Source organism: Carassius gibelio, chromosome A13 (genome assembly GCF_023724105.1).
Source record: "Carassius gibelio isolate Cgi1373 ecotype wild population from Czech Republic chromosome A13, carGib1.2-hapl.c, whole genome shotgun sequence".
NCBI classification, from domain to species: Eukaryota; Metazoa; Chordata; class Actinopteri; order Cypriniformes; family Cyprinidae; genus Carassius; species Carassius gibelio.
In genome coordinates this window covers 17,393,646-17,417,061 of record NC_068383.1, presented here as the reverse complement: position 1 = coordinate 17,417,061, position 23,416 = coordinate 17,393,646, and the positions used below count along the sequence as shown (strand labels likewise).

General features: G+C 37.6%; 2 protein-coding genes across 9 annotated transcripts in view; both read right to left on the bottom strand.

Annotated features, from left to right (window-relative positions):
- Nucleotides 1–16,576, bottom strand: part of LOC128026353 (transmembrane protein KIAA1109 homolog) — a 60,383-nt gene extending 43,807 nt beyond the window's left edge. For all 8 annotated transcript variants that reach the window (XM_052613396.1, XM_052613399.1, XM_052613402.1 and 5 more), the window contains exons 1-10: nucleotides 16,434–16,576; nucleotides 8,196–8,298; nucleotides 6,858–6,974; nucleotides 6,699–6,777; nucleotides 6,465–6,529; nucleotides 6,038–6,212; nucleotides 5,044–5,125; nucleotides 4,675–4,868; nucleotides 3,387–3,466; nucleotides 2,303–2,450 (exon numbers count right to left, since the gene is read on the bottom strand). In XM_052613396.1, coding sequence (XP_052469356.1) covers nucleotides 2,303–2,450; nucleotides 3,387–3,466; nucleotides 4,675–4,868; nucleotides 5,044–5,125; nucleotides 6,038–6,212; nucleotides 6,465–6,529; nucleotides 6,699–6,777; nucleotides 6,858–6,974; nucleotides 8,196–8,286 — 1,031 coding nt within the window. In that variant the 5' untranslated portion in view covers nucleotides 8,287–8,298; nucleotides 16,434–16,576. The remainder of the gene's footprint in view (nucleotides 1–2,302; nucleotides 2,451–3,386; nucleotides 3,467–4,674; nucleotides 4,869–5,043; nucleotides 5,126–6,037; nucleotides 6,213–6,464; nucleotides 6,530–6,698; nucleotides 6,778–6,857; nucleotides 6,975–8,195; nucleotides 8,299–16,433) is intronic.
- A 668-nt stretch (nucleotides 16,577–17,244) lies between these two features.
- Nucleotides 17,245–23,106, bottom strand: LOC128026352 (guanine nucleotide exchange factor C9orf72-like). The gene is made up of 10 exons (XM_052613395.1): nucleotides 22,965–23,106; nucleotides 22,103–22,651; nucleotides 21,918–22,013; nucleotides 21,712–21,776; nucleotides 21,544–21,616; nucleotides 21,352–21,468; nucleotides 20,964–21,199; nucleotides 19,392–19,449; nucleotides 19,189–19,298; nucleotides 17,245–18,412 (listed from the first exon to the last, which is right to left on the bottom strand). Exons 2-10 carry the CDS (start codon nucleotides 22,547–22,549, stop codon nucleotides 18,226–18,228), a joined length of 1,389 nt encoding a protein of 462 aa, XP_052469355.1. The 5' UTR covers nucleotides 22,550–22,651; nucleotides 22,965–23,106; the 3' UTR covers nucleotides 17,245–18,225.
- Nucleotides 23,107–23,416: the final 310 nt, after the last annotated feature.

The window sequence follows — 23,416 nt, the reverse complement described above, 5'->3', positions numbered from 1 at the left end:
AATTGAGGATGATGTTGGAGCTATGCTTAGCAGAGCAGTCTTAAGTCAACAGGGAGTACAAGAGAGGACTGAGTACACATCCCTGTGGGGCACCAGTGCTGAGTGTAAGTGAGGAGGATGTGTGATTGTCAATTCTAACCACCTGGGGTCTGCTGGTCAGGAAGTCCAGGACCCAGTTACATAAGTGACTGTTAAGACCCAGATCTTTCAGTTTGGCTATAAGTTTGGTAGGGATGATGGTGTCAAATGCAGAGTTGTAATCAACGAACAGCATCCGCATAGGTGTCTCATCCCCCCAAGTGTTCCAGGGCAAAGTGTATGGCCATTGCAATGGCATCATAAGTGGATCTATTTGAGCGGTAAGCAAATTGGAATGGGTCCAAAGTGTCAGGCAGAGAGGAGTATATGTGGGATTTGACTACATGTTCGAAGCACTTCATGATGACTGATGTCAGTGCTACAGGGCGGCAGTCATTCAGGCAGGAGACAGTTGTTATTTTTGAAACAGGGATGATGGGTGGTTAGCTTGAAGCATGTGGGGATCACTGTTAGTCTCAAGGAAAGGTTGAAGTTTTTGGTAAAGACATCTGCTAACTGGACAGCGCAGGCCCTCAGGACACGTCCGTGAATGCCATCTGGACCTGAAGCTTTCCAGCCGTTGACTCTCTTGAAGGCCTTACTCACTTCTATTGTGGTTAGAACCAGAGGGCAGGTGTCAAGGTCAGCAGTTATTTCATAGCAGGGAATGTGTAGCCTGTCCCAAGGCGAGCATAGAATGTATTGAGCTCATCCGGTAAGGAGGTAGACAAAGACCCAACACTGCTTTTCCTTCTTTTGTAGTCAGTGATATAGCAAAAACTGCTCCACATACGTTGGGGGTCAGAGCCATGATATTCTGACTCCACTCTGTCCCTAAAGTATCTTTTGGCTAATTTGATGGTTCTTTGAAGGTCATACCTGGACTTATTGTAAGCAGTTAGATCCCCAAAGTTGAAGGCAGCAGTTCGTGCTCTTAATCTGGCATGCACCTCACCGTTGACCTATGGTTTCTGGTTTGGAAATGACTTCACAATAATGGATGGGACAACATCATCTGTGCATTTGTTAATGTAGCATATCACAGAATATTCATGTATGATGTCTCCTGCTGCATCTTGAAACATCTGCCAGTCTGAGGATTCAAAGTCTTGCAGTGTGGAGATGGCATCTTCACTCCATCTGTGAACTGTTTTAAAAACAGTTTTGAGAAAGCTGTTTTTTCCTGTTTGAGGCATTGTCTGTAGGCTGGTAACAGCAGTGAGCTAATGTGGTCACCTTTGCCAAATGCTGGTCAGGGGTGGGGTTTGTAACTGTCCTTTAGTGTGTTTAATAGCAGGGATCTAATGTCTGATCACCTCGTGTGGGGAAATTTATGTCCTGGTAGAATTTGGGAAGAACTTTACATGTTTTCCGCAGTTTGAAAAACTGAATGAGCGATTACATGAGACATTTCAGTAAGCTGTACTGTAGGATTTCTTATAAAATACCTTTTGATGTCTATTCATGTGTATTTCGTACTATAGTAGTAAAGAGAAAGATATGATGGGTTCACGAGCCACTTGAACTGAGGCGCTAAAGTGATAACTTGTGCTGCATTAAAGTGCGTCTAAACGGTATTTATTGTTTGAATTTCATTATGAATTTGCTTACTGTGTTTATTGGATGGCAAAAGCACTACAAATAATATGAAGTTCATGCATTACCAATACACAGCATGTAGACTAAGATCTTGATAACAAGAATCCATATTAGAATCCATTTTAATTGAGAAAAGTTATTGCTAAATATCCACACAGCTGACAGCTTTACCCGTTGTAGATTGTTCAAGTTGTGAATGAAATAGACACTGCTATTCTGCACTTTTACTTTGCACGCCTCCGTAATTTTTAATGTCACTCAAGCTGCCAGAACTGGAGCTGCTTTTTCATCAGCAGATGTGTGGTCAACGCTGGGGTTTGAGTTGAGGACTGTTTTTCATCTAAAACTCTGAAGCGCGTCGTCTTAGTTTATTACTTGAACATGACAAAAGATGTGATCACAAAACAATCAGGAAAAAAGACATTACACGCAAATTTGTACGTAAATTTATACAGTTGCCACTGGCCATTTTAGGAGCAGTTTGGAGCCCTGAAAGTAATGTGCCAATGCTAAATTACTAAAAGTACTAGAAACTCACATAAATGTAACAGCTTTAATAAGCCTTCCACAACCTGAACAATAAAACCACAAGCCCAACTACAACCATGTGAGCGAGATTGTGTACCTCTGTCTGTCGGCCCATGGGCCATAGTTAAAGTCTGTTCCTTTGCCACACACGATATCCAAACCCCAGCATGGAGGCAAGTCTTGTAGCTTGGCATCTTCAGAGCAGGCTTCTGTATCTCCATTCTCCTGTTCCTCTGGGACCAAACCTAAAAACACACAGGAAACATTTGTAAAACACTCATCACTTCGATAATAAAGACCAGCTACACCAGCCGTATGCAAGTTACTACTTAGTCTAGTTTTTACATAAATGGACACTAAGTTACGCATTACTAAATATTTTTTCGTTGCACCATTAACCTTGTGTAACTATAAATAAAGTAAATATTAATGGAGGGGTCCAGTCAGGAGTGATGGTTGGAATAAAATAGCAAGACTGTGTGAACTGCATCAATATGCTCTTCTCTTACCCAACAACCTTCAATTCTTTAGACACATAATGATGCTGCTGACATTTACACTCAAGTACACATTAAAAGAGAGAACAATGTGAGAATAAACGTACTTTGTTTCTTATTTTAGCACTTCTTCAACACCGCATCTACAATGCGCCTGTGTGCTTTGGTCTGTATTGTGCATGTCAAATGAAATCAATAATAATAAATTGAGGGCATTTCATATGCTTGTTTGTTTTTTATTACAGCTTCTGAATGTTATTTACATATAAAAAATACCTTACCTAGCCTGTAATGTTATCGTTTTTAATGTAAACTTATTTTTACCCTTAGGTTACATGAGGCAAAAAGTTAGAATGAAGGATACATTGAAATTCACAGTATTTAAACAAGATCTGCTTGCGAAAGGCTTCTATTGGATGATTTAGGGTGAACATCTATTATGTGACTATGCATTACGTTATGGAGAGCTTACAGACTATTAGCTACCCAATGGCCTTACAAACAACTGGTGCAACCAAATAATGTATAGATTTAGTTACAAACTAGCTAGTAGTTACTAAGACTCTAGTGTAGAATTTAATGTTCTAATTTAAGTATGAACTTATGGCTGGTGCAACTCTACCCAGATCAGACTTATTTACAAATTAATGAAAGAAAAAAAGATTAAGCAATCACAATGATTACCTGCTTCATCCTGGTAGTAGTAGATGTCAACATCATTCGACTGCATGACCACAAAGCCTTCTCCCATGAGCCTGGGTGGTCTAGAGACAGGGAATCACTCTTTAAACGACCACTACAGATCACTACTCATTACATATAAATCAGCTGACAATCAAGACTCATTTCCTAGCATACCAATTCACTTCATCAATGAAAATTAACCCATGCTTACTTTTCAATCTAAATTAAATTACACAGATCAGAGCGTATAACTGTCGTTAACTAATGGAACAAATGAACAGCTCTGATTAATTAAATGAACCTTAACATTAATAACCATTGATAATTATATTTAAAAAAACAATCCACACACACACACACACACACAGTAGAGCAAATTCATTGCCTCATAATGCAGCAAAAGACTATGGTACTCACTATGGCAGATTTACCTTTAAAAAAACTGTATCTGAACAATCTGTACTATATTTCTGCCAGTTTGCAGATTTGTGCCATTTAAAAAAAAAAAAAAAATTACTCTGCATTATTTAACACCATGTCACTCAGTGCTCTATTTTAACCATGTGATATTCACTGCAAAGGTCACTTTTCATTTATATCAATTCTAACTTTTTTAATATCTGACCATTTTTTGTGTGTATAAAACCTGCACAAATGTCTTGCTGATATTTCCTGTATGTAACTATTTTTTTTCTCTTCTTTACTTATCTCTATTTGTAAACCATGTCACTTGAACTGCAGTGGTTATTTGCCATTTCTTATAGCCTGTATCAATCAAGTCATATTGCCATATTCTATTTATACACCACATCATGTGCATTGTAATGGTCAATGGCCACATACACCTTATTGTCACTTGAACACAGCACCTTATTCTATTTATACTACATCCCATTTGCACTGAATGGGCCATCTATAGTTTATACAATCAGCACCCCATTAAATAATATTAGTAGCCTTGTGTGTTATCCAAATGCCAGTTGCCCTTCAAAAGTAGACAGACTAACTTTTTTTTTTTCAGATATAAGCATTTAAAATGTAAACTAATGACATGTTGCAGTTATAAGCACATCCACATTTCTGACTTATTAAGGACTGTTTCAAAAGTTTAACATGCCAACACAAGAAACTGTGCTTAAGAGGTGATTTCATGCAATCTCTAAATAATATATAGTATGCCTATTTGCACATCAGGTTAGATTATTGCTATTTCATGTAACTGTACTTGCACAATGATGAAAAAATGGAATCTAATTTACTCTGATAGACCAGAGATTTCTAGACTCACTCATCATTCTGAAGGCCCAGGTATCGAGGGCTGGGCACCAGCATGACACGGACGTTCTCCAGAGAACCCTTCACGATGTGCATGAACTGATCCAAGTGGCTGCTAGGTGGTTTGGTGGCATATGTCAGGAAGGCATCGTCAAAATTCATACACAGGGTCTGGGGAAGATGGTGATTACCGAATGCCACACGTCCCTAAGGGCAAGACCAGCAAGAGCTAGGTAAGTTGAGGCATGGGAAGGTGAATATTAAGTAGATGAATATTAAGCAGAGTTCTTTGTTACAGTATAGAGTATGAATGACTCAAGTAGGAGCGTGCTGATGTCAGACAAGGATTGGGTGAATGAGAGAAACACTGAGGTCTACTCACTGTACTGATGTTGACTTTGAAGACGGGGATGAGAGACCTCCAGGAAGTTGACGGGTCCTGAGTCTCAGCTTTGATGTGAACACTTCAAAAACAACAAAAACATCTTCATTCATGAGCACCTTCAGATATGAAGTACTGCATCTTTACGGTCTAAGAAAAAAAAAAGAATCTTTGCAAATGCCATTATTTAGATTCCACTTAGAATATTCCATAAAAATAAATCAATGGTTTTGTGGCCAACAAAGACACTGCCTGCATGCGGAAATGCTCAAGCAACATGATGCTAGATATAAAATTATGATAGATGTCGTAAAATCACACAAACCCATTTTGATACATTCACTCAGTGGTTAAGTTGTATTTACAACACTGTTCCATAAAAAAATATTTGTGGGTGTGCAACGCATTGTACGGAGGGCTGTATCCTGAACCTGGGAGAGTAGCCTACAATACCTGCTATTCTGACTCACAGCCTGTAAGTATGTTTTCATATTTAAAGAATTTGAGTTTTAAGCAGTGTAGAGTGGCACCTGTTGTTTATTTTGTTTTATGTTTACGCGGGTCAATACGCAAGGTGTAAAAAGACAGTACAAGTCATTATAATCAGTAATTATGTCCCCAGAGAATGCAACAAATGCCTCATTTAAAATTTGTTAAAAAAGGGTTTTATTGGGTTTGTCTTGTCGCGCCAGGGGCAAGGCATCACAGTATGGTAAGAGGCGTAACATTTCCATCACAAGCTTGAGTAATTTGGCCAATCACAACACACTGGATAAAAATCGATGCGTTTTTTAGAAGGCGGGGCTTAGAGGAGAAAAGATAATGTACAGTGTGTGTATAATAATGTTTTTTTAAACCTTAAACTGCATAAACGCATTGCATTACACCATATAGACAAAATAATGTTCTTTTTAGAAACATCATATGACCCCTTTAATCTTAGGAAGCAGAATCTAAGCCGGTTTATTTTTTCTTGTATTAGCACAGTGTTTACCTCTCCAGGGATTTATCCCTCTGCTCTCGCCCTTTCTCCTCATCCTGGTGGGGTGGGATAAGGGTGGGCTCTAGGCCAAATATTTCCTGAAGCCGAGCGTACAGATCCGTGCGATTATACACATGGAACTCAAAGCCGTTAACCGTTAAATAGAGCCTTGTCTCAGCCTTTGGATCTGGAAACAGCAGAATCAACAATGTATCTTTACACATGCATTTCACCCACAATTCATAGAGAAGTTCCACTGAAAATAAATGAATTGGTACAGATCAACCCAATCAAGGAGCGGCAATCAAAAAAAAAAAAAAAAAAACACGTACACAATTTGTGGGATTGATGTTATATTTAAACAATATCCCTTAAACAAAAGTAACAACATAAATCTGGCACAATTTCTGTGGGTTATTTGTTATGCTTTTGCACTGACCATGTTGTTTCTGTTTGGGATTGTACATCTTCCACCAACGAAATATAAGTAACCCATCTTGAATTCTGAAAAAAAGTTAACAATACAGTAAATAAAGATGGGATATCACCCATAAACAATGAAATGGTACTCAACACACAGACAACAAGGATAAGTAGAGTCAAAAAAGCAATGGAGCATAAAAAGGAATTGAATAAAAAAAGGACAGAGTTTGAATTATACTGTGTTGTTTACCTGATCGACATGTCTTCATTGATGAAATAGACATCTCGGAACATGACCTTGCCAGACAGCACAGAGAATGAGAATGAACCTGTAAAATAAATAAATAAACGTATGAAACAGAAAGAATTATCATGACAAACATTAACAAAAAGACTGAGGCTAACTCACCGATGTGTATGTAACCATTCTTATAGAGACGATTAATGATGAGGGTGAGGACGAGTCCAATATTACGGGAATTGTAGTAAGTCAGGTATATGATCCATCCACATGACATAATAGTGGCTGTGGAAAACATAAATCCAAACACAACATACGCTTTAACCACCATCCTTAATAACGGAGTATAAGCCTTATCAAGCTAATTACACAAGCTAAACCAGTCACCTGCAGGAGATCTACACCATTTAAAAAGCTTGGGGTTGGTAAGATTTTTTTAAGGTTTCTGTAAAAGTCTTTCGTAAATATTTTTGTGGAAACCATGATACCTTTGATACAGGAAACATGATTCAACAAACAGAAAACAGCATTTGTTTGACGCAGAAATCTTTTGTAACATTGTTAATGTCTTTTCTGTCACTTTTAATCAATTTAATGTGTCCTTGTTGAATAAAATATTTCATATAATAAGTTGAACCACCGATACAGAATTTTTCTGCCGATATCAATAGCCGATTATTCAGAATGATATCTGCCGATTCTTAAAGTTTGATTTTCTTAAGGGAAAAAAAATCTCTCCTAAAAGAAGCTGTGAACTACACAAGGAACCCTTTAAATTGGAACATTACTATAATATTAAAGGTTAAAATGAACAACAGAGCTATTATATTCAACTAGGGATGTCCTGAGCCAATTTCAAGGATCATGATCAGGGCTAATAAAGCAATTTTTAACTGATCTGTATTGACTCTCCTCAAACAGATCCTTATTTTACTTCAGCTGTCATGTCAGTGTTGTGCTGCAGGAGGCGGTATGCTATGCACCTCTAAGTGGGTTTGCCAACCACCGTTAAAAGGAAAAGAAGATGCTCAAATGTGTTCAGTTTATTTGATGCACACTTTTGTAACGATCACTCATTTCTTTATTGTTTACTTTTATCTGCCGTCTGAGATTTCGTTGTCATAAAGCATTTCTAGCAATAGGTTCTTGATTCGAACTAGTCTGACAGACTGGTGTTTTGACACCGCAAGCTTCATGCTTTCTAACCTATACATGTATTAAAATAACAAAACAATTAAATTAGACCAGAAGCATCACAAGCTGGCTTTGATGGCTTTTTTAAAAAGTTGTTTACATATAGATAAAAGAAAAATCATAAATGACATTTATAAATACAATTATTTTATTTCAGACAGATGGTGGAAATAGAGTAGCCTAAAATGGAAACGGTGCGTTTGTCAACTTAAGGCTCAATGCAATGCACTAGGCACCTCTAATCTAGACCTTTTTCTAAATATGATCTGCAGAATGAAAACGATGTCTAAATCACATCAGATGCCCACTTACCCACGAGGAGCCACACAAAGTTGGAGTTGCGTCTGGTGAGGTAGTCATCCAATTCATTGAAACTGGGGAAACTGTTGTTGGCTTTCTCCATGGTTACACCCCACTGCAGAAAAGTAGAATAGACATCACTATTAAATTACACCGGGTTTGCATCAACCTCTGACTTATGAGGAACACTGCCAATCAGCAGACTATTCACAATCACAGTGTGCAAAAAGAGAGGTTCCTAGGCTAAACACAGCACTAGTTCATTAGCTGTCCTAAAGTGATACACCATCATGGACAACGTTAACATAATAAGGATTTCAACAATTGTGTACGGCACATTTCAGTTTTTAGTTAACTCCGGGTAAATGTCATCTGAGTGCATTTTCAATCATGTGAGTCTGTCTGAGCCTCTTATAGTGGAGCACTTTTACTGAAGAGGAAGTTGCAGTGTTTGTGCTGACATATGCGGAGATCAAATAAGACAATTTCTTATCTGAATTTAGCTCTTGTGGAGTTTGTGAGTGTTTTTCTTCATCAGATCAGAGTTTAAACAGCTGATTAAAAACATCATACTAATCCACAAACTGTGTGTTTGCAATAATCCATCAAGACGTTTTTATTTCAAACTGTTGCAAACTGTTGCTATTTATAAGAGCTTATTGCTTTCTCAAGTTAAAGAAATTTATCTCAAGCACCGTTCACAAGCAAAAAGAGTGCAAAGGAGTTCTAAATATTTCTTTGGATTCTGATGTGAGAAGACAATGGGAGACTTTTTCCACTAGGAACTGGATTATGGGTTTAATGTTGTTTTAATGTCTTAATGTGTCCCTATTATGCCATTTGAAAGCTTCATAATTTGGTTTATGGAGTCCCAGGCAACAGGTTTACATGCATGCAAGGTCTTATAATATACATTTAAATTTCTCAATGACTCTGAAAAAATTCATCTTTCCAAACCCCTGCTTTGCGTGAGGCTACTCTGCTCTGACTGGTCCATTAACCCGGTCTGTTGAGATTGGTCTACTGTGGACAGCGCATGTTGAAAACAGAACGCCCATCAACATTACTGGATTACAGCTTGTCAATAATTGGAGAGCGCACACAGTGTACAGACTGAGAAGATGGCATCGATAATATTGATAGTGTTTCACTCTGTTCTAAGAATAAATTATCAGAGGGGAAAAGGTTGTTTTACGCTTCTGTTACCGTACCGTACCCACAACTTGGTAGTAAAGTCTCAAACAATAATGGTATATGCATTATCCGATCACAGACAAGGAGTACTGATAAATCACTGCAGCTTCCAAACCAATATATTCCACCATTCCTTTACCAAGACTCCAAGTAATAAAAACCACAGACATCCTATATTAATCAACACATTTCTCGACAATAGCAGCCAGACACACAGCTGGTTAGCAGAATTATAACGAGAGTTAGCCAGAGTCCTACAGCTGCACTGAGTGTATACACCACACAACAGATTTTTTAATGCTCAACAAAACATTAAAGCAACAATTATTAATCATACTAACAGGCTGTGATTCGGAGGAGCAAGCTGGTCCAAACAACTGGGCAATGAGCCAACTTTCAAAAGACAAGCTGTTTATGAATCTTTTGTTGAACTTGCAAAGATTGGAGAAGCAGTCGTCAGTGGAATGACAGGAACACAGCAAAAGTTTGGGATTATACTGCTGTGGCATCGTGGTAAAGATTCATTTTGACCATTGATTCTTTACAGCCTCATCCTTTGAACGTGGAAATATCAAATTTACATTTCTCTGTCCCGATGAAGAAACAAACTCATCAATATTTTTGATGACCTGAGGGTGAGCAATTGTTTTCCAAATTTACATTTTGGGTGAACCATTCCTTTTGGCTGGACAACACAAATAAAGCTGTAAGGGAAATGTGATGGACACATATTTGAAATTCATAAGAAAGAAACCATTACAAAAGAGTGAACCAACACAAAAGTGGAATTGTTTGCAAATGCTGCTTGATTAATTATCACCACTCAGATAAAAAATGTAGAAGCAAATCGGCTTGTAATCTACCTTAAATCCGAAATAACCCAAAAGCACCTTAATCCTGTAACTGGAAGACATTTGTAAACAGAACCACTTAAACTACATAAGCTGTATCCATTCAGCTGTAAACACGTATCCACACTCTTTATTCAGCAGATACCCACAGACTACTGTTACACTATTTAGAAAATGTATCGCATAAAATTTCATTTTAAAAAGTCCAACAGCACTAAATACTGCAGAAAGTCTCTCAAATGCGTCAATCTAAAACAGCTCATCCAGGCAATTACAGAAGCATTCACAGGCACAATGCTCAGCGTATGATTCTTGTACCCTATTACTTGCATGCAACACGACTTGGCATGAAAACATCTGTGTGACCGTGAAACCAGAGGCTGCGTGCGTCATTTGTAAAGAATATATTTCTTTCTATAATGCTTTTTTTTTTTTTTTTTTATTCTAGCGTAACAGGTTTTTCCAGACAGCTCTCAGAATGAGACATCACTTTTTTTTTAGATGAAAGATATAACGAGACTCAACCTATGTAATGATGTCAAACCATTATGTGACAGAAACATACATGTAAAAGAAAATATTAACATGAGATTCTATAGTGGTTTATCAGTGCTTGTATGATAAAAAACAACATATACTCTACAACTGAACACCACTGGGTCAGATGAATATCAATGATACGTGACACTTCCTTGAGTCAAGACACATCCTTCATCTCAGCCTACTCTTCTGGCTTACACCAGGAGAAGAATCTGTTTGAATTAGTGTTGAGGTTGAGTCTAGTCCCCTGGTAAAGTCTGAGAGTGATTTAAAGCTAGACGAAGTCTGCTGTTGAACAAGAGGAGCAGTCTTCTAGTGTTCAGAGTATAAATCTAAAACAGAAATAGACGCTTCCTTTCCTTCAAATCTTCAAGAACAATTGTGCAAGTACTTGAGAAACAACTGATGTAACTACCACCATAAATTGATCAACATTAAATGGAAAATCTGGTTGCCTTATTTGGTTTAGCTATTTTTATAATGTTTAAGCCACTGTGCTTTGCTATGAGCTGTATTTGCGGTTGAATCAGTTTACAGTTTAACTTAATTCCTCCTCCTTCCATCAAGACAGAATTAACAAAACAATTTGCAATGAATTGCACATAAACTGTTGAGAATTATCATAGACCTTGCTAAAAACAACCCTTATCAACTTTCTTCTGAAGGATATGCAGAGCTTTAGGTGCTACACAGCCAGTAACAACAGAAGGTCTGGTGGACTTTCTAAACCTTTTACTTTTTGGGTCCTACTTTACATTGTGTGTTTTGAACTACTATGTACTTATGTAGAAAAAATAATAATAATAATAAATTGTTAGGTACAATGTAATTGTGTCCATGTTGTATTGCAAACACTTCTGATACTATTAGGGTGGGATATGGTTAGGTTTATGTACAGGTTTGGTTGTGTGGTTTAATGGAGGGTTAAGGCATAGAGGTATAGTCTAGATGGAATTAGGGGTCCACGCGCACCCCCGGCTTTTTTTATGCCACCTGATTTTTTAAAATCCTTAAAGTGTCTATTTTCATAATCTGCCAGGTGCCAAGCTGAAATAATGTCCCAAAGGTGTTTCTGCACAGATACCCGCGATCCTGAAGGACGGCGAGAGCCCCAGAGCGGTCGTGCTTCACGCCAGGGTGAGCACCACGCTGCGCCAGATGGAGACTCGTTTGTGAGAATTGTTTCAGCCCTAGTTCAATTGCTCCCCTCTCCCCTTACCCATGCTGGACTCCTGCATCATCAAGCTAGCAGTTGTTTACCCCGGTGCTTAGTAATGACCGCGCAGGAGAAGGCAGCATATGTATAACATTAATCTCTGCACTTTTACCCCAGACCACCCTTTTTAAGCGGACTCGGGTACGGTCGTGGGTGTGCACCCGAGTTCGGAAGACAGCATTCACATCATCCAAACGAACCGAACTCTGTTGTCAATCGAACCCGGGTTCACACCAAAAGTGCTAGTGTGAAAGCACCCTTAAAATCCTGTCAAAGCTAAGTATATTCAGTGAAAATAATTTGCAGCGTTTTACAAATAACTGATTCATATACATAAAACACAAATTTCTTTCTTGGCAAGTCACGATGGCTGGCATTGTTTGGGCATTAACCAATAAAATGTTTTCATTCGCACTAAAGCCCCGCCCCTGGCTCTGCTCTCTCACATCTGTATATATAAGTGCACAAGTGAGTTTTGTAACAGGAATACCGCAAAAGGAGAAGCAAAAGTCAAAGCGCTAAGATTTGAACTTGTTCTGCCAGATCTGAGAGGTTGTAAGTGCCAACTTGACATTGTGCAACGAAACTGAAGTAAAATGCAAAAGTAAATATGTCTTAAACATTTGTGCATGTAATTTTCTTTGTGTGAATGTAATTTTACACATTTGTGACTATCAATCTACAACTTCCAATTCAAAACAGGTTTTTTGATCATTGCCTGTGTGTACAAATTGAAAGATTCAGCTTTTCAGAGCTGTGAGTGTAAATTTCAACTTACAAATACCAATGTTAATATTACAAGTTCTCACATTCTGATTTTTTAACTCTTGAGTTTAGCTACTGATTTACCTCCATAATTTTTGTTCTACCCCCTTAAATGATAGAAGTACTTGCCCGGTCCAATCTATTAAGACGGTGTCTGTTCCCCGAATAGTGTGGTTAAAATATAAATTTAATGTAGGATCTAGAAAAAAACGTAACTTGATTAAACCAGAAAAATTCTAAATAAATGAAAAAAAAAAAAAAATACCATTTTTGGGCTCATAAACATTAGATCACTCACACCCAAAGCAGTTATTGTAAATTAAATGATCACAGATAATAGTTTTGATGTACTCTGCTTGACTGAAACCTGGTTAAAATCAAATGATTATTTTGGTCTAAATGAGTCTACTCCACCAAATAACTGTTATAAGCATGAGCCCCGTCAGACTGGTCGTGGAGGAGGTGTTGCAACAATATATAGTGATATTCTCAGTGTTACCCAGAAAACAGGATACAGATTTAACTCATTCGAAATACTTCTGCTTAATGTTACACTGTCAAGATATGCAAAATAAATCTATTATATCTATTCCTCTGGCTACTGTGTATAGACCACCAGGGCCGTATACAGAGTTCCTAAAAGAATTTGCAGATTTCCTATGATACCTTTTGGTTACCGTTGATAAAGCACTAATCATCTGAGATTTTAATATTCACGTTGATAATACAAATGATTCATTAGGACTTGCGTTTACTGACCTAATAAACTCTTTTGGAGTCAAGCAAAATGTCACCGGGCCCACTCATCGTTTTAATCATACACTAGATTCAATTACATCGCATGGAATTGATCTTACTGATATAGATATTGTATCTCAAAGTGATGATGTTACCGACCATTTCCTTGTATCGTGCATGCTGTGTATAACTGATATTAACTATATGTCTCAGCATTACCATCTGGGCAGAACTATTGTTCCAGCCACCAAAAACAGATTCGCAAATAACCTGCCTGATTTATCTCTACTGCAATGTGTACACAAAAATACACATGAACTAGACGAAATGAGTGGCAACATGGGCACTATTTTCTCTAATACATTAGAAGCTGTCAAAATTGAAATCATCAAATTGAAAAAGGTTAGAGAAAAATTTACTTTGCCAAGCCATGGTATAACAGTAATACTCACTCTCTGAAGAAAGAAACTTGTAGACTTGAACGCAAATGGAAAAAAAACTAACTTTGAAGTTTTCAGAATTGCATGGAAAAACAGTATGTCCAGCTATAGACAGGCTCTAAAAACTGCCAGGACCGAGCAGATCCACAAACTCATTGAAAATAACCAAAACAATCCACGGTTTTTATTTAGCACAGTGGCTAAATTAACAAATTACCAGACGCTACCTAATTCACTCTTTAAAATTTACTTGATTTTATTGATGCGTTTGACACCATTGATCATGACATACTCATAGGTCGGTTACAAAACTATACAGGTTTTCAAGGGCAGGCTCTAAGATAGTTTAGATCCTACCTGTTCAATCGCTACCATTTTGTTTATTTAAATGGGGAGTCATCTCCAATGTACAATTTTCTCCTATTAAATTAGGATAAGACAGAGATATTTCTTATTGGACCAAAAAAACAGTACACAGAATCTAGTAGACTACAGTTTTCAACTAGACGGATGTACTGTTACTTCCTCTACAGTCAAAATCTAGGTGTTATATTAGACAGCAACTTGTCTTTTGAAACCCGTATTTCCCATGTTACAAAAACTGCATTCTTCCATCTTAGAAACATTGCCAAGCTACAAAACATGTTACCTGTTTCTGATGCTGAAAAGCTAGTTCATGCATTTATGACCTCTAGACTGGACTATTGTAATGCACTTCTAGGGGGTTGTCCAGCATCTTCAATAAACAAGCTACAGGTAGTCCAAAATGGTTTAGCTCCAGCGTACCTAACTAGCCTTATACCATGCTATAATCCATCACACTCCCTAAGGTCACAAAACGCTGGACTTTTGGTAGTTCCAAGGATAGCAAAGTCCACTAAAGGAGGTAGACCTTTCTCACATTTGGCTCCCAAACTCTGGAATAGCCTTCCTGATAATGTTCGGGGTTCAGACGCACTCTCTCTGTTTAAATCTAGATTAAAAACACATCTCTTTCGCCAAGGATTCAAATAATGCATCTCATCATTTGTGACTGCAGTTGTACCTGATCAAATGCTCATTTTTATTCTTTAGCTTGGGTTAAACTAACAAATTTTACTTGGTTGGAACAGCAGCTACGCTAATTATGTCTCTATTTGTTTCTCTGTTTGCCACGATTTACATGGTAACTATGATTTACACAAGCTCCAGTCTGGATCCAGAACACCTGAGAAGAGACGATGCCAACCCTTCAGAGGACATCAGATGATGCTTACCCTGAAACAATATACAGAACTAACAAATATTGCTACTAGTGTGATTGCATCATATAATAATTGCAGTTAATAGTGTTCATCGTCTGGTTGACTATGTCTCGTATTCATTTTTCTGAAAATTTCACCACTAATAAGCTACTACGAAATATTTTAGAAACAGAATTTTATGTAAAGTTGCTTTGCAATGATTTGTATCATAAAAAGCACTATACAAATAAACTTGAATTGAATTGATAGAAAATGGGTCCTAATGTTTAACCTAAACAGCAATAGCTCAGGTTTGCATTCTTTTAGTTTGATCTGAATGCCTGACAGAGACCTTGACAAATAGTGCAGCAATGTTCAGTAGAATTCCTCAGATCAGTTGTGACATGTTCTGCTCCAAACTAATAATGTGAAAAAGAAGTCACACAAAAACAAAGCACTCAAATACATAAAGTACAGGATTTGGACTGTGCATGGTCAATCACGGCATGTTTCCTACTTATCTATGCGTGTTTGTGTGTACAGGATATCAAAATCAATATTAATGTCCATGCACTTCATTTTTTAACTGCATAATACGTGGAATAATGTATAGTCTGCTGGTCATAACACCAAAATAAATGGATCGAGACCATGACAGGAGACACCTACTAATGAGTGCATTTAACATGACAGGTTCACTAGTGCTGTTCTACCAAACATACGTGAATTCGAAACTGTGCTTTAATTCTACCCATTTAATTCTAAATAAAGAAACCACATATTTAACACATCCTGTCGAATAAACGGCTTCTGCAAAAGGTGAGGCATGTTACACAATAATGAAGCTCATTATTTCTGTGTGTAACAACTGGACTATTGTACGTGTGTGCCCTACAGGCACCAAAGCGATTGTGAATAATAGACTGTAGAATAATGAAACCCAAATGTGTACAGTTCACCCACATTAAACGAACAAATATGACGGGGCAACCCTTACAAAAGCCACATGATGATGATGATGATGATGATGATTTTGATAGAGTATTAATTATGCAATCGCTCTTGGCATGTCAAGCACAACCTTTGGATGATTGTAAACTGCAAGACATAGTTACTTGGAAATATGATCATATTTAATGCAACGAACAGATGGCAGTGTGGATGACTGCAGCGCTGGGGCTCAGCAGGTGATCCAGGATCAAATCCAGACAATCGCAGCTGTATCGCAGGCCGCAGCCCGTGATCACACACACGACCTATTTGGGAACACGCAGCGTACTCACCTCGCCTTGTAGAGTGTGGAATTACATTTCACATTGCCATGATCCATAGAGCTGTTCTCTCATACTCCTCTCAGGCGACAGCACCCATTTCTCTCAAACGAGTTCTTTTCCGGAGTATTTACATGAGCAACGCTTGTGCTTCCTGTTTTGGTGTCATGTGCAAAGTTTAACCAATCACGGATCTGTTGTGCACGACAGAGCCAATCAGAGGGCGAGGTCATAGAACCTTGGCATGAGTGACATGGAGAGCAGCCAATAAAAACCACGTTATTTGTGTCAGGTTGATAAACTGTCAAGTAGGGCGAAGAAAACGCTGACAAGCGATACAGTAATTAAGATTTTTACCAAACTGAATAAAAACCTAATATAATTGATTTTTCTTTTTCAGGTAATGACTGTTTATCTATGAAACGTTGTAAATACATATGGGGTTCTAAAAATGAGAAATGCACTATTTATTTAGGAAATATATAACATTGTGCAATGCTGTCTGTGCTGGAAAGTATTTTACTGAATATTAAAATGTGTGAATATATTAGTATATTTAAGCATTTTTATTAAAACTGAAAGAACTGATTTCAAGTTGCTTTAAAATCAGATTAGAGACTGATAATAGTTTGTTATTTCACATGAAATATCTCCATGCTCCATGCTTCCGTCTCCTGTCCCAACCCTTCATGACCACAGAAATAAAGTGTACTCTTGTCCCATCAAATCATAATCCCCATATGAGCTTCATAAATGTCTTATTTATTTAGAGAAGTAAATAAGAAAAGAAATTTAACAGGTATAATCAATCAAATAAGCCATGTTTCACAAACAAAAGGCACACTTTATTAAGACAACACATTTACAACTTGAATTATCTCAAAGTACATCACAGTCTAAAAAACATCTTATTATGATTTCATAAATAGTTCAAAATATTCAGAACACCATTTATGTCTTGAAAAAACATTAGGATTTGACCATTAATGTGACATCTAATTGATATATAACATACATAGCAGTGAAGTAATATTTTATGAAGAACATTTCAAAATGAAAGCAAGATGTCTTTGGGGCCCTTCCTGTTATTTGCTGACTTCCTTGCACATTTTACACCAGAGATCTGGCCTTATGAGTCAAGTTGCACTTCGCTTTTTCCACATTCTCACCAGCTTTCCAATATTCATGCCTGAAGCCAGACGCAAAAGTATGAGCCATTTAATTAACCCTTAGTTTAGTTTGTTAGAGTCAAGTAAAGGCACATATAAATGTCTCCCAGTAAATAGGCTTCTGCAAAAGAACATATCTGTCATCTGTAAAGTCTACAGACCATCAAAGAGAAAAAGGCCAGGGAATGTTATTACAGAGTAAAACTTACTTTAATTAAACCATATCCAATTGAAATTAGAGGAAAGTCATGTCTATTATATATTAATCGAGAGTAAGATTAAATGGCCTTACCATGTTACACATTGCCAATTTATCGTGCTATTGAATGAATGTACAGTACATATGTTATGTTGGTTAGCCATACACCAAAAAGCCATTAAGAGTGAAATCCAAACATTGTTTGCACAAATGCCATTCAAGAATCTCATGAGCACCAAATCTTCTTCACACAACTATAAACTTATCAGCATTATTAATCAGGTTATCATTATTTTAAAGCACAAGTGAATCAGTTGACATTTCAGCAGCAGGTGTTGTTCAGAAGCCTGTAAACAAAAAGCACACATAAGTATACCGAGAAAACATAAAGAGTGCCCAAAGTGTCCCGTAGCATAATGACCACAGGGTTCGGAGGTCAGAAGTTAATGAGGAGGTCACGCTCCTGCACACTGGTAAGGAAAGACTTTCCAAAAACAAAGGAGTGAAGGCCTGCCCGCAGCTTCTCCGCCATCGCCATGATGATATTCAAGTCACCCTCCATCATTAAGTCCAAATCCGTTTTCAGGTTGCGTAGAGATCTGAAAGGTTTTTTGCCCTTCTGCCTATAATTAATAACAATCAATGTGACATAATGAGTAGTTTCTTTAAAAGTACAGCAAGGTATGTTGAAGGTGTAATGGAATACATGTTTATCAAGTTTAACTAAACAATTTGCTTAGATGGAAATAAGTAATGCAGAGCAGATAAAAGAGCTAAATACTATATTAAATCATTTTTTTTTTATTGATAAAATTTAACTGTAATATCCATGACTTAAAAAAAAAGAAAACAATATTTAAATCATGCTAAAAAATAGTTTACACTACCATTCAAAAATGATTTCTACTTCATATAAATGCTTTCTATCTATCAAAGAATCCTGAAAAAAAAGATACACTAAAATTTTAATGTACCACAAATATATTAGGCAGCACGTTTTCGACATTGATAATAATAAGTTGTAATAATGAGCAGCAAATCAGCATATTAAAATGATTTCTGAAGGATCATGTGACACTGAAGACTGCAGAAGTGTCCTGAAGATTCAGCTTTGATCACGGGAACAAATTACATTTTACAATATATTAAAAAAGAAAACAGTTCAAATTGTAATAATATTTCACATAACTGTGCTTCTGAATGTTAGAATTTATCACCCACCTTCACATAAAACTGAGCTTGACGTTACTGAAAATTGTCATTGACTGCATATGAGTGCATTATTCATCTACAGTAAGAATAAGATACTGAATATCTAGTTAAATACAGTATTTAAAATAAATTACACTGTGTGGTGTCTGTAGAAGTTGTGAGCTCAAAGCTGCTTGAGCTTACTTACGTCTCATCCTCAATATATCTGAGCAGTGTCAGGGACTTCCTGTGCAGCAGGAGAAGGAAGTGGGACAAATACACACTCCGCAGAGACAAACCTGGTTTCAACAGAAACACCTAGAGATCGACAAAGATGCAAACACAAATGTTATCAAGGTCAAAGCGGAGGAAGTTATTATAAAGCTCAGAAGAAAAGGAGCACAAGCTTACCTCATCAATGAAAGACTTCACAAGTGTGTCTTTGTGCATGACGTCCTGAAATATATTCCTAGGAAAAGCCATACAATTAAGTTAGTGATTCAGAGGGTTTAGAAACCTCGCATATCCTCTTGAGAGAGTTTAAGAGCTGCTTTTAATTCTCTAAAGAAAAGATTCAGAAGTTGACTACTCGACAAACGACATTGATTCCATTGTTTTTGAACATGTGCACAGCGTTTCGAGTGAATGTTATGGCCAGTGCCCTCAAATGAGACATGAAATGTCTCTGTTTCACCTCTCAGCAACTTTTAATGGAAAAATTCTCGGTCAAACTGTCACTGACAGGCCTTGAAAACAAATCAATGATGCAGCTCTGTGCTGGTCACAGCCCTGAACCGTGATATTAACAGAGAGTGGAGACTATTCACACTCTACAAGCATCTCAAACAGAGAACTCGGATCAAGAAATAAATGTACATTAGCAGTTTACATTGACATTAAAGCAATAGATAAAGTAACACAGAATAATAATTTTACAACATTTACTAATCATAATGTTAATGTTAAATTCTACATAGTTGTATGAATTAACATGTATACACAATCCTTCAAATGTTAGCAATATTGTCAAATACTTTGGAAAGAAGTATCTCATGCTCGCAAAGGCTGCATTAATTTGGTCAAAAATACAGTAAACACAGTCAGTGTGTGAAATATTATTACAATTACAAAGTTTGCGATTTCAATATATTCTTTGATGCATAGAAAGTTAGAAAGAACAGCATTTATTAGTAATGTTATAAATGTATTTACTGTCATTCTTGTTCAATTGTAAAACATCCTTGCTGAATAAATGTATTCCATCTTTTAAAAAATTCTTACTGACCCAAACATTTCAACAGTAGCCTATATTAGGAAAAAAGATGAATTAAAAACAAATAATAGCATGTTTATGAATAAATTAAGATTCATTTATTTGCTTATGGATGAACTAACTTGTGAACCTTATTTTAATACCATATATATATATATATATATATATATATATATATATATATATATATATATATATATATATATATATATACACACAACAAGTCCTAAGATCAATTAATATTTTTTTGATTTTATAAAAAAAAACTGCATTTAAATATTTTTTACACAATTATTACCACTCAACTCTTCTTTGTCCCTGCTATCAAACACTGAGCTAGTTGATAGATCTTGTATCTCTCTACAGTCTCTTTTTCTTGCATTTGATCACTTTATAAATCTGTTAAGTAATCATATAATCAGCAGAATAATATACAGTCAGTAGGTCATTAATCAACAGCATTAATCAAAAAAACAAAAAACAATATCCCTTCCCTCTGCAATAATAACCAACTCACTGTACATCATCCCTTAACTATATATATATATATATATATATATATATATATATATATATATATATATATATATATATATATATATATATATATATATATATAGTACATTCTGTGGATTTGAATTAAAAGACCATGAGATGTTGCATGATACAGTTTCCAGACTAAGAAATTATGTAGAAGTCAAAGGTCATACAAGTCTGGTGTGTAGGAGTCCTGGGCATTGAGGAGGTTGTCAGAACTGATGTCATCCTCGCTGGCGGCCTTCCAGAGGGCACTGAGCTCAGCTCGCATGTAGCGCCGCTGATGGTACGTGTGCTCGTGGCAGGGTGGCATCTGCTTGACCGTGTTAATGTCCACATCGATGTGGGTGGTGGGGTATGGGGAGTAAAGCACCTGCCGGTAGGGCAACACAAAGCTGCCTGTGGAGTCCTGGGAAAGAGAAGAGAGGAACATTTATAAACTACCATACACCAGAGCTACGAGGGCTTCTTAATGATTATGGACCCAAGTAATTTAGTACTGGACATTCTGTGCAAATGGGCAGTAGTTATGAGTTTCCCGTGGAGCGACACTGTGGATACCTTAAGGAGGCCTTGAACAAAGAGGCCAGTGTCATATTTAAACGAGCCTTCGGGGTGACACAGTCGAGAGCACTTTCTCTCCGCTGGAGTGAGGAAGAGGCATAGCGTGAGCACGATCTACAAAAGAAACATCATTACTCGAGTTTCACGCTCAGATACGAATGTTGAGAATGTACATGTGGGTATGTGCACCTTATTGACTTTGTCAGGATTGCTGCCAACCACCATGGAGCAGCCGCACGTCTGAAGATGAGAGCTGATAGCCCTGTGACAGAGAAGGATGACAAACATCACAACCTAAACGAAACAAGCAACTCAAACCAGACCATTGACTTCTACTAAAGATGCATCGTGTCTTACTTGTGTAAAAAGTCTTCGTGACAGCTGTCTCCGATATCATCATCATTGAGCACAGTGTCCTTTAACTGTAATGAGGAAAAAGCAAGTCTGAGTCCGGCTCACATCCGAATCTACTTCTCCCTCCTCATTTTCTATCTACTCTAAATTCCCACTGAGGACAAAAAGTGTCCAAGAGCCCCTTATAAAGAAAATGTCAAAATACTCACATCCACTTCCTCAGGTACACTGTGTTTCTTCATGGAGGTAAGGAGCTCCATTATGGGAACAATCTCAGATGATAACACTGAGATTATGTTGTAACCCTATGAGATATAACACACACACACTGATACATTATGGAAAATACTGAACAACAGAATGATTATAAGTAAAAGGTGCACAGCTACAAGACCTTCTGCATGCAGATGCGTCCCTTGCGGATGATGTGCTTGAGTCTCTCCACACACACGCTGTGCAGTGGCAGGTAAAAGCTTAGCTCTGACTGCGGCAGGATGATTGACAGCGCGCAGGTGTTCTTATCACCCTTGAGTTCTCCGTCGAAAATCAGCGAGACTATGATGACTCCCTTTTCCGCCAGGACGAAGAACTTCACGTCCACTGCGCCACTCTCAGCACTTCGCAAGATCTCGCCGTTCAGCGTGTGATTGGCCAGAAACGTGACCTCGCCATCACTCAGCAGCGACAACCCTTGACCTTTGGGGGCCCAGATGTGCTGTACACGAGGTCCCAGGATGTTGTCCCAGTAAGCGAAGGTTGCAGCCAGCACGGGACACCAGTCCTCGACCAGCACTTCAGTCTTATCCACACTAGGAGACTGCGGCGGACCGGCTGCAGACATGACGGCTGTTCACACAGATCTACAGTCACCCTATTGTCTCACAGTGCAGAAGTCAGTGGTGACAAACAGATTGCAACATCCTTCTAAAGCAACCCATGCACTCTGTTGAAGAGGAACAGAGAAAATACAATGGAGTGGACTAGAAAGTGAACACAGTGGTATGACACATAAACCAGGACATTATAACGTTATAAAGTTGCATAGTTGATTGCTAATTCATTTTCCGAATGTATCATTGGTGCCAAATATCCAAATATGTCAGAGCTCTCGCAGAGCTTCGTGTATCTGAGCATACGTCGAGCTATTATTAATCACTACAGCACGACATTCATGTATAAAACACATCTGCAATAGCTTGTATAAGCGTTCTAAATCAGTTATTTGATCTCTGTATGTCACACATTCAGAACCCTACCTGCTGTGGCTCAAAACAACAACACATTCGTCAGCGCTGTTCCTGGTTTCCTGTGCTGCTGCTGTCATTGAGCTGAAGGCTGCGAAGAAGCGCGCTGTTGAAGCGCAGGGTGTAGCAGCGTCCTCTGGCGGCTGAAGGACGAATTTGATTCCGGAGAAACCGGAGGGTAATAAGTTACCTCACGAGTCGGTTTGTCAAACCATCACTTTAGGCTGTGAGCTGTATTGACGAAGATATCGCTATTATATTATAGTATCGAACTGTGTTGCAGATTATTTACAATTATATTAAATTGATTTTTTTGTTTGTTTACCAAGCCCAAACACTAGTACCTATGTTTCATATTTCCTTCAGTATGTTTTTTCATTTACAGTATACTAGGGGTGTCACTACAGAATAGTCATTTCTTGCTGTGCCCCACTTGTTTCATATAAATAATTGTCTGATGTGGA

Coding starts and splice junctions, on each gene's coding strand:
- LOC128026352 (XM_052613395.1), bottom strand. CDS start 22,549: ATGTCTGCAGCCGGTCCGCCGCAGTCTCCTAGTGTGGATAAGACTGAA. Junction 22,014..22,102: donor GACGCATCTGCATGCAGAAG/GTCTTGTAGCTG, acceptor TATATCTCATAG/GGTTACAACATAATCTCAGT. Junction 21,777..21,917: donor GTGTACCTGAGGAAGTGGAT/GTGAGTATTTTG, acceptor TCCTCATTACAG/TTAAAGGACACTGTGCTCAA.